The 10345-nt window shown below is 42.0% G+C and overlaps 1 protein-coding gene across 4 annotated transcripts in view; it reads left to right on the plus strand.

The window, feature by feature from the left end:
- Positions 1–8960, plus strand: part of mtss1la (MTSS I-BAR domain containing 2a) — a 27730-nt gene extending 18770 nt beyond the window's left edge. For 2 of the 4 annotated variants that reach the window (XM_010775592.1, XM_010775593.1), the window contains 9 exons: positions 953–1110; positions 1739–1846; positions 2551–2648; positions 5122–5254; positions 5874–5948; positions 6140–6295; positions 6653–6823; positions 6959–7124; positions 7505–8960. In XM_010775592.1, the coding sequence (XP_010773894.1) occupies positions 953–1110; positions 1739–1846; positions 2551–2648; positions 5122–5254; positions 5874–5948; positions 6140–6295; positions 6653–6823; positions 6959–7124; positions 7505–8307 (1868 nt within the window). In that variant the 3' untranslated portion in view covers positions 8308–8960. The remainder of the gene's footprint in view (positions 1–952; positions 1111–1738; positions 1847–2550; positions 2649–5121; positions 5255–5873; positions 5949–6139; positions 6296–6652; positions 6824–6958; positions 7125–7504) is intronic. The other 2 variants (XM_010775594.1, XM_010775595.1) reach the window with 1 other exon arrangement.
- Positions 8961–10345: the final 1385 nt, after the last annotated feature.

The raw sequence follows: 10345 nt of genomic DNA on the forward strand, positions 1-10345 counted from the left end.
ACCTAAACTTTGGTTTTAAGGGCCTATTAATTGGCAAGCTGTCATTCTTATGGGACTCTTAATTTAATCAGTGTCATATTATACAATATTAGCCAATTAAACTGCTATTTCTAAAACGAATAGAAGGTGACAGTCAAAGTATAAAAGACAATAGGACTGTTGGGATAACTATGACATAAGAAACATAGCAAAAACCAAATCTGTGCAATTGTTTTCTACATAAGGTGATGAAAGATTTCTTTTTTCTTCAGTTGGACTATAGACATTTTATAAAGAATAAAACATGGAGTAGACATCTGGACAGGGGTCTTGTTTAGTACAGAATATCTGCAGACAAAACTATTTTTCTTACTTATATTTTTCAAGTTTATAGATGGTTAATGAGTGCATTGTTTAAGATTAAACCAAAAATGGTAAGATATATCAGGTCTTTTTTTCTGGCAGTGTAATTGTCACATCAGTGACAGAAAATATGGCATCTCCATTGTCATTTTCATTGCACCCTTTTATTCTTTTGCCTTCCTTCATCCATCATCTAGTGTCATTGTGGTTTGCAATCATGAATAACTCTTTAGAAATTCTCTTAACATCCATTTCAGGACATTCAAGTCACCACCAGTTGTTTTGCATCAGTTCACGATTGTTGACATGTTTTAGCCTCCACTCATTCCCATGAACATGAATCATTTGAGTGTAATGTTTGTCAGTGTGTTGACCTCCAGTACACAGCAATTATGTGTTCTAATCATCTCTCATTTGTTTTACTCTTTCCCTCCTCCCTGAACTATGTCCACTTTTCTTCCTTCACATCGTTATCACCCGCCCCTCAATTTCTCAATCTCTCTTCATTCCTCCTCCTCTCTTATCTTTCTTTACTCAACCCTCCTCACATCTTCCCTCCCTCCGCCCTCCCCTCTGGTGTGTCTGCACCCTTTGCTTTGCATTTTAATAGGCCGGGGTAACTTGCGCCCCCAGCTGGACAGTGCCATGCAGGACGTGAGTGACATGTACCTGCTGATGGAGGAGACGGAGAAGCAGGCGGTGCGCAGAGCCCTGCTGGAGGAGAGGGGGCGTTACTGTACTTTCATTACCCTGCTGCAGCCTGTGGTGGTGAGGAACATTTAGACTTTGTTCACCTCGCGGGTGTAAATACATGTTTTGCAGATGTGGGAATTAGTGGAGTACAAATACTTTGTTACTGTACCTAAGTACATTTGTCTGGTAACGTTACTTTACTCCACTACTTATTTTTCTGATTACTTTTTACTTTTCTTTCATACATTTTTAACACAAATGCCTGTACTTTATAATTCTTACATTTTCCAAACAGGCTGGTTACTTTAGTTTTAATGTGTGTTTGGAGGCATGACCATTATTATTTAGAGTCATTAAGTGCCTATTGATTTTAACACGATCTGTGTATCCATAATTTCCTGGTCTTCTCTAAACAAGAGGGACCAATGAAAACGCTGTCATGTTGCCGTTGTTCAGCATCAAAACGTTCATTAGCTAACAATGACATTATTGTTCTATTAATATAAAGTAAGGTCAGTTACATTTCGAAGCCCATAGTAAAGAAGTTTAGTCAGTACTTCTACTTTTACCAGAATATTTTTAAACACGAGTATCTGTTCTTCTACTTGAGTAAAGGATGTGTGTACTTTGCCATCCCTGATGTTTTGCTTTGTTGCTGATGTAGTCGCTGTTTCATTTGACCCATCCTGTTTTCCCCCTCCAGAATGCAGAGATAGCCATGCTGGGAGAAATAACACATTTACAGCCAATTGTTGATGACCTCACTTTGCTGACTGAAGACCCCCACAAGCTGCCACCCGCCAGTGAGCAGGTAAGGGCTGATAATGATTCTACTGATGCTGCTGCTACACTTATTATCTGACATGCACAGATGGGCAGGTTCTTTTGATCAAAATCAAATCCACTTTGTGTTGATTACAGTTCACAGTTTTAATGAGTCTGTTGATTCTATCCTTTTATAATAACGACCAATAGGATCAAAACAAACACATAATCGATCCAACAAACAATTATTTTTGGTATAACAACATATTTTGTGTCAGGTGGCAGAGAAGTTCAGATGTATTTACTCTTGCGTTTTTATTTTATATAACTAAGACTATAGACGAGGCTATTATTCCAATAGAGATAAATGACGGTGTCCCTGGTATATTATATACAAAAATAGGTCCTATGCCTTGGAGCATAACATGCGTGGCTATATGCTCGTGAAAAAAGTTGCTAACACATAATTATACTATTAACTCCTGATTGAGTAACACTTGCTTAAAAATACAATGCCTAGCTGTTTCAGGAAATTATAAAGCCTTTTCTGAAATCGACATACCTTCCCTATTACGATTGCACCACACCATGGCTAAGCTGAGTGATTTCAAATTAATTCTTCCCCCTTGAGCACAGCTTGTCGAATAACCTTTTGGGGAGATGAGGATAGAAGTCATAATTAGCTTTTTTTGTATTACTATTTTAACAATTACACGTATTTATCATCACTATGATTATGTGTTGCCACAGGTTATCCGGGACCTGAAGGGCTCCGACTACAGCTGGTCCTACCAGACCCCTCCTTCCTCCCCAAGCAGCACAGGCTCCAGGAAGAGCAGCATGTGCAGGTATAAACACACTCTATATACACACACCCACCCCTTGTTGCTCTTTGTTCTCTGTTCAGCGTGCAATTGTCATATACCATGTCAGATGTGTTGCTACGGGCGGATTATTATTCATGCTGGATCTGAGCTGTCTTGTTGTTTTGAGTAAACACCTATGCACAGTCTTGATTTCAACTCTGTTATTACACCAAAAAGCAAAGACAAAAATGTATAAAGTATGTCATGAATACAGACCCCCTCCCCCCACCACTACAGAGCCACACTATCAGTGACAGGCGACATGCACTACACGGTGTATCTCGCCAGCTTCTCCGCTCGTGCTCGGGGCAGATTTGCACTTCTCAAGCTTCTTACAGCTAGATTAGCTCCAAAGCTGTAAAACATTACAGCCTGACAGCCGTGATCCTAGACCAGAACCAGGTTTTACATATTTGAAAGTCTAATGATGAAAAATGTGGGTCAAAAGAGCTTTTTGGGTCAGGAGAGGAGATTCTCTTTACATATAAACCCTTGGAATGTTCAGTTAAAGGAACATCAAGCCTGGAGTCATCCTGCTTTAATGTTACGGTTCATGACATAACATCACTGATATCTTTACCAATTAACACAGCAGCATCTTTTTTGTATTCTACATTTATGGTCAACGCAGCCACTTAAAAGAATGATGCAAAACCGGCTTGACCGATGTCAACGTTTTAGCTAATAATCATAATAATAAATTGTATTTCTATAGCGCTTTAGTTCATCATTAAAAAGCTTTTTCATAACAAAGCGTGTCATGATTCAGTTGTGGGGGGTTTTCAGTGGTATATGGAAATAAAAAAAGTGGCCTTTTATGTGCAGACCTACTTGGTTATTCATCTGTTTCTGATCAAAAGACAAACACAATGAAGCAAAACGGAAGAAAAACAAGCTCTCTGAATGCTTACTAAAAGACACAGATGAGAGAGAAAGGGGCATAAGGACATATCATTTATAGTTATTTAATTTGTCATATTTAGTTTGGCATTCCTCCACAAGCCTCATCCCAGGGGAAAAAGATTAAGGAGAAGTGATAACTTCAGATCAATTCCGGAGGGAGAGGGGGAGGAGGAGGGGGAGAAGTACAGAGGGAAGGTGAGACGCATAAGTTGCACATTTTCAAACGCGTGGGTGACAAAGAGAAGCAACGCTGAGTGAGAATGACAGAGCAGGAGACAAAAAGCGAAGACAGATGTTAATGTTCAGAGGGAAAGCGAAATCAAAAGAAGGGATCAATGCTCTTTGATGCGCCAAAATTAGAAGAATGGCATAATTTAGAATGTTCTCATAACACTGCCTTCCCGATCCCAGCTTTTGTGATACATTTTTCATGGGACTTGTTATCCTCTTTTGCACTGGCCTACACATAAATATTCCTTTAACACGTTTCAGAACAAAATAAGCGGGGGAAATGATGAAATCTTCATCATGATCCTGTTTCACATTCATACTGTATGTTTTTATGGAAAATGTACGATGCTCACGTAGACTCAAATCAAACAAGGGGAAAATGCGAAATAAAAAATGTATGCAGGCATTTACTCTGGCATAATTTAGAACAAACAACACGTTGAAAGGCAGTGATTTGTCTTTATTCCTTTAATGTTGATCTGATTGTTTCCATGCTACATGAAAATAATTGCCTCATAGCACAGGGAAACAAAGTGAGGTGAGAGTCTTATCCCATTTCAGTTTTGTCCCACAGAGATCAGCATGTTAACTAAATGCAAAGCACTGTCATTACTCAGCATAGGAAGGCATGAGGGGGCTTTTTCTTTTGAGAAGACAAAGGTGCATCATTCATTTTCCAATTGAAACACAAATAAGCAATCGCAGCTATGGGGCCAAACCGTATCCTTGGTTATAAACAAACTGATAGCGGCCATTACGGACATCCTTTCACATTAAAATAGTTCCCTGTGGTCCAAACGGCTGCACGAACACTACATTCAAAAACACATCAAAATAATTCTCAAACCCAAAATCAAAAATGAGCTGCTAGCTGCTAGCCATAGCCTCGCCCATGGTCAGACTCTCATTATGAGATGCGATAGTTGATTGTTTTAACATTTAACACGATAGTTGATTGTTTTAACATTTAACACGATAGTTGATTGGTTTAACATTTTTAAAATGTATGTTGCATCTTCAAACCGCTGTGCCTCTTCAAAGATAAAGTTTTCTTATAATTGACACATTTATGTGCCTCTCTGCTGGAAAACACAGAAATGCAAAACACCTCTTCATTTTGTTTGTGCCATTTTAATGCAGCATATGATAAAACAAACTGATACATAAAAGGGAAATGCAAAAATGCATCTAATACTCATTAGATGAAAACATAAGAGGAAAATACAAATTTCTATGTATTTCTTGGTGGATTTGTTTTATTTGGTTGTTATCAATACTCCATATATTTTGAGTTTAAGCTCATGTGTTATCCTGTCAACAGCATTCTCCAGATGCCCTCTGCAGGCGCCCATCGGCTAAGCAGCGTCTCCTCCCACGACTCGGGCTTCGTATCTCAGGACGCCAACACCCACTCCAAGCCTCCGTCACCCATGCCCTCTGACATCGCCAGCCAGGTAGCAAACTCAGCCATAAAACTGAAGTTTATTCTTCAATCAGGGGAAACTAGGGGGGATTATGTCAGCAAAACCAGTAACAAATCAGACTTCCTCTAAATCTCTCAGGCCAAACACACAGAAACACACCACTTTATTGTCAGTGTAGATCTACTACAATTCTCTATACTCTATAAGATCAATTATTTTCCATTGGGCACCTTCAATCTTGTCATGTTTGCATTTCAGACAAAAACACATAGGTCTCAATTAGAGAATACATTTTTTTCCCAAACCCAGACAGAGCTTATGGAGTTTTGCTGAAATGTAGAATTGTTATCCTCCAGACTGATAGTTATTCTGACTCTCACGGTCTGAACAGAGTACAGAATACAGAATACACTGGGCACCAACTGATGCAATGTTCTTTTCTGAATAAATGATCTTAGAGGCTACTTTATTTTTGATATAGGCTATGGTCTATAGATCCCCTCAGAGACCAAAATACCTCCCTCCTCATCAACACTCTTCTCCAACTCTCACCCTCTTCCTATGCATCTCTCATCTCTCACTCCTACCTTTCTCTCCCCTCTTCCTCTTTCCCTTCCACTTTGTTTTTACTCCATTTTCCATTTCTCAGAAATCAACAAGCTCAGCCTCCTCAGAGGCTTCAGAAACCTGCCAGTCTGTCAGCGAGTGCAACTCTCCCACGGCGGTTAGTACTGCATGCATCTAACCAATCTACTTGCTTTATTGAACACACACACATGCAGTCACACACACAAGCACTGTGCCATGCATTTCACCCGATGTTATCTATAGCTTTAAGAGGCATGCAGGCTCTTCCTGACAGCCACAGTCTATTCATGGATGTTGAGCACTCTGACTTGTCTGTCCGTTCTGCAGTTTGGCTCATGCTCATCCTTCGGTACCTTCCGCCCTGCTTTCTCACACACTGGCACCATCAGACCTCTGTCTGTCATACTTCCTGCGTCCCCCACATTTAACCACTCCCCCGGATCCAAAACACCCTCACCCACATCAAAGATTCCTAGCTGGAAGGTTTGTTTTCATTTGCAATTTAACTTTTTTTTTTCTTTCTTTTAAAACTGTGTTGCTTCTTTGCCTCTTGTGTTTTATTGCCTTCATGCACATTAATAAGCAACAAGATTAACCTCACAGTCACCATTTTGCTGTTGCTCACCAAGCTCAGTTTAGCAATATTTGCTAAACTGAGACCGCTTTATCATTTAACAACACTGGCATAGCTTGGTGCCCATGTCTACATCTGCATCTAACCAGTTCATGAGCCAAACCGGCAGTTTCTGTGTTTAACTGAATTGCACGACTGTTGGGCGGCAAACACTGAAGAGAGGCGCATATTTAGGACAGTCTTCATTGTTCTGTCTGCTGCTGCAGGACTGGGCCAAATCCTGCGAGCCATCACTGGCCAGCACTCTGCAGCGTAGGAGGGAGTCTATGGATAAGATGAGAGAACCGGAGGCTCCGCCCAGTCCACTGGGGTATTCTGGGATGCATCCCGATGATCCACACCGAGCAAGAATGGGCCCAGGAAGCATTGCAGCCAAGGTAAGAAGTCCTCATGGGGTAAAGATGTAAATGTCAGTATATGAATGTGCCCACCTTTTTAGAATGTTGTGAACTGCATATGTAAATGTATGCTAATCTTTATGTATTTTCTATCTGCCTGTGTGTGTGCTTCAGCATGGTGAGGCGCTCTCTCCGGCAGCCAGTACTCTAGCCATGGTCCTGACCAGAGGCCTTAGTATGGAGCAGCAGAAGAGCAGCAGGGACTCTCTGCAGTACTCCAGCGGCTACAGCACCCAGACCAACACCCCATCCTGCTCCGAGGATACCATACCTTCCCAAGGTAACCCGTCCTTAACAGTTCCTCAGGGTCAAACATACATGGTTAGGCCAATCACGATGTTTACGTTACTCACAAATCGCATGGTATATCAAATGTTCTTATGGATGAAAATGTCATTGCTCTTTCCAAGGGTGTACTTGCATCATTAAGCTTTTATATAATCATATTAATGCCATAAAATATTCCTGAAATAACAGTAAGATTGTTATCGCAATAGTTTTCTTGGACAATACATTGTCTTTATACATTTCTGAAACATACTTGTGTATTTTGAACAAGATATGATTTCTTCAAGACATCTCCATCAAACAAAGTTGTTTTCTCTATTCATTATTATTCAGAGGAAAGATATAGATGCTCATGACTCACTGTCACCTCAGGTTCGGATTACGAATGCTACTCTCTCAATGGGGATGCTGACAGCGAAGGACAGGCAGACTTTGACAAGTCCTCCACCATCCCACGCCACAGTAACATCGCTCAGAGCTACCGCCGCATGATCCAGACCAAGAGGCCTGCCAGCACCGCAGGTCTGCCTGCAGGTAAGACCCTGCAGGGCAATACAAACGGCGCAGGGGGGAGCAGCTCCGCAGTCATCACCTCAGGGACGGCCACCATTCGCCGGACGCCATCTTCCAAAACTGGGGTGAGACGGACGCCATCCACAACTGGCCCCATTCCCATCCGGCCCCCCATCGTGCCGGTTAAGACCCCCACAGTGCCAGATTCCCCGGGCTATGGCAGCCCGTCACAGTACCATGCCGGCAGCGAGGAGTTTCTGTACGGTGATGACCCAACTGCTGGTGACTACATGAGGGCTTCTCCAAAGCGGATGAGCCTCCCCGACACAGCCTGGGGCTGTGGAGGAGGGGCGGACAGGACCCTTTACACCCAGCAGGCCCTGGGCATGGCTGCCCACAGCGCTGAGGAAGACCCTCAGCTCGCTGCCAACCGCCACAGCCTGGTGGAGAAGATAGGGGAGCTGGCAGCCAGCGCTAACGCCCTCGGTGAGGGGAACTTCTCTTTCCACAGCCCACTGCCAGGGGATCCGGCCCGGTGTGTGCCGCAGGAGCCGTCCTCCACTACCCAGGAGGACAAGGATATGCTGGTGTCTATACGCCGGGGAGTGAAGCTCCGCAAGTCGGTGACCGATGACAGGTCGGCTCCCAGGTTCTTTCGGTAGCTGTCGGAGAAGAAGGCTGTGAGGAGGCAGCCGTGATGCCCTTATTTACAAACTGAAGCTTTGTAGTGAGATGAGAAAGCACTCATGTGACACATAAACTGAGGTACAAGTTATAAAGAGGATGTAATGTGGTGAATGAAGGCCAGTTCACAGAGTAAAGAGTGGACAATGTTAAGTCAATTCATGTCTTGTATGTATTGCGTACGTACAAAGTAATCCATATTCTTTTGGTTTATATTCTTCTCTTTTGTTATTGTCTATGGGCTTTGCGGCTGTGCTCTCTGCTCCCTGTGTGACTGCTTGTTTCAGCCCAATTTGTTCCCTATTGCCCCAGTGATGAGGATTTCACTGCTGTAGGGATCGAATGCTTTGTGTCTTTGTTTTTCTTGCTCTTATGATTATTATAATATTGTGCATTTCTTAATTAACAAAGGCCGCCTGTCAGTAAAAAGTGATGGGCACAGTGCTCTGTGAGCCTGTTTGTATGTTGTGTTTCTCATCATTACTGTACAACTACCGTATTACTGTTTTTGTTTAATAAGATGAGCAGCAGCTGTGTAAGTCATGTAAAATAGAAGCAATATGGCAGTGCTTTTATTGCTGTACTGTACTGTCAATATATTCTGCAATTAAACAGGCTTTATACTGTTAAATTGCTTGATTGTCTTTGTCAAAAAGGTATACAGAAACTATTTCATCCATTGTGCAAACAATGCAGACCATTTCTTGGTTTTAGGTATTCACCAAATTGTATTAGATTACCAATATATGTAAATCTATTTTTCCATTTTTTAAATTTTCATCTCTTTAGATTTATGTAACCATAATTTTAATTAGAAATGTATTCCCTCTGAGCTTTCTCTACTTCACATTTTATACTGCACTTAAACTTAGTATGTTATGATTTATGTAGTAGTAGCCTACTGTAATCTTTATTTTCCCAGCGGTCTGTGTGCGGTTGTTTTATCTGAAACCCAATTCAATTAGTTTTTCCTGGTAATTTTCTGCTCAATTCACTATAACATTGCCTGCAGTTGTACTATTTACAACACTGCACTGAAAACAGAGGGGGGCGCCAGAGCCCCTTCACTGTGGCCGAGCTAAATGGCGCTAACAGGAAACAGAAATGGAAGATATCAACATTACGGGCCGTTTCTCAATCTCAAGGATGCTGACTTGGTAGCCGCGTACTTCCAAGTCACTTCCTTCAGAAACGAAGCAAGTATGCTTCCAAGCCACGGCTTCGGAAAACGAAGAAGAATGGAACAGGCTAACAAGTGTGCCACTCTCTCTACGGTTTATACATCACGATGTCTATCTAATTATGAACTTGCTTTACTTTCACGGAACACATTTTTGGTGATAACAAAGTAACATATTTACCAACGCATGTTCTACGCCGCTACATACTTACATTTAAATGTGTGCTGCATCGGTTCAGCCATTCTCCGCAAGGGTTTTTGAAATTGGTCCGTGCGCAAAGCATTGTGGGCAGCCTCGAAATTTCGCCCAAACCAAGTACGCGGCCTCGGTGGAATTCCAAGTATGCTGGAGATTGGAACAGTACTTCGGCGGCACTCGATGACGTAGCATTCTTGAAATATTGGCTTGGAAGCCAGTATCCTCGAGATTGAGAAACGGCCACAGTCTCAGTAGAGCCATTTGGCTGGCAGGAGAGATGAGCGATAAATGGGATGAAGAAGAAAGAAAGAAAGACGGTAAGCACGTCTCACAGTTCACAGCCTCCAGAACAAACCACATTCATGTTACACCATATGCACCAACAAGCTAGCATAGCCTACTCTTGTTTCAAAAGCACAACAAACATGGCCAAAACTGCAGGCTACCTCTTCACATTAATGAGGTCAACTGCAAAAATAAACATTGTACGTAAACTGTCCCAGAGATGATATTGTTCAACAGTATAGGCTAGTCCACATTATAGGTAGAAGGGGGGAAAAGGTGGAAGAAGTACTCAGTTCTTGTATTTAAGTAGGTACCAGAGAGAAGAAATACTCTTTTATAAGTGAACATTCAA

The sequence above is a fragment of the Notothenia coriiceps genome, unplaced genomic scaffold (genome assembly GCF_000735185.1).
Source record: "Notothenia coriiceps isolate Sejong01 unplaced genomic scaffold, NC01 NC01_scaffold00015822, whole genome shotgun sequence".
Classification (NCBI taxonomy): Eukaryota; Metazoa; Chordata; class Actinopteri; order Perciformes; family Nototheniidae; genus Notothenia; species Notothenia coriiceps.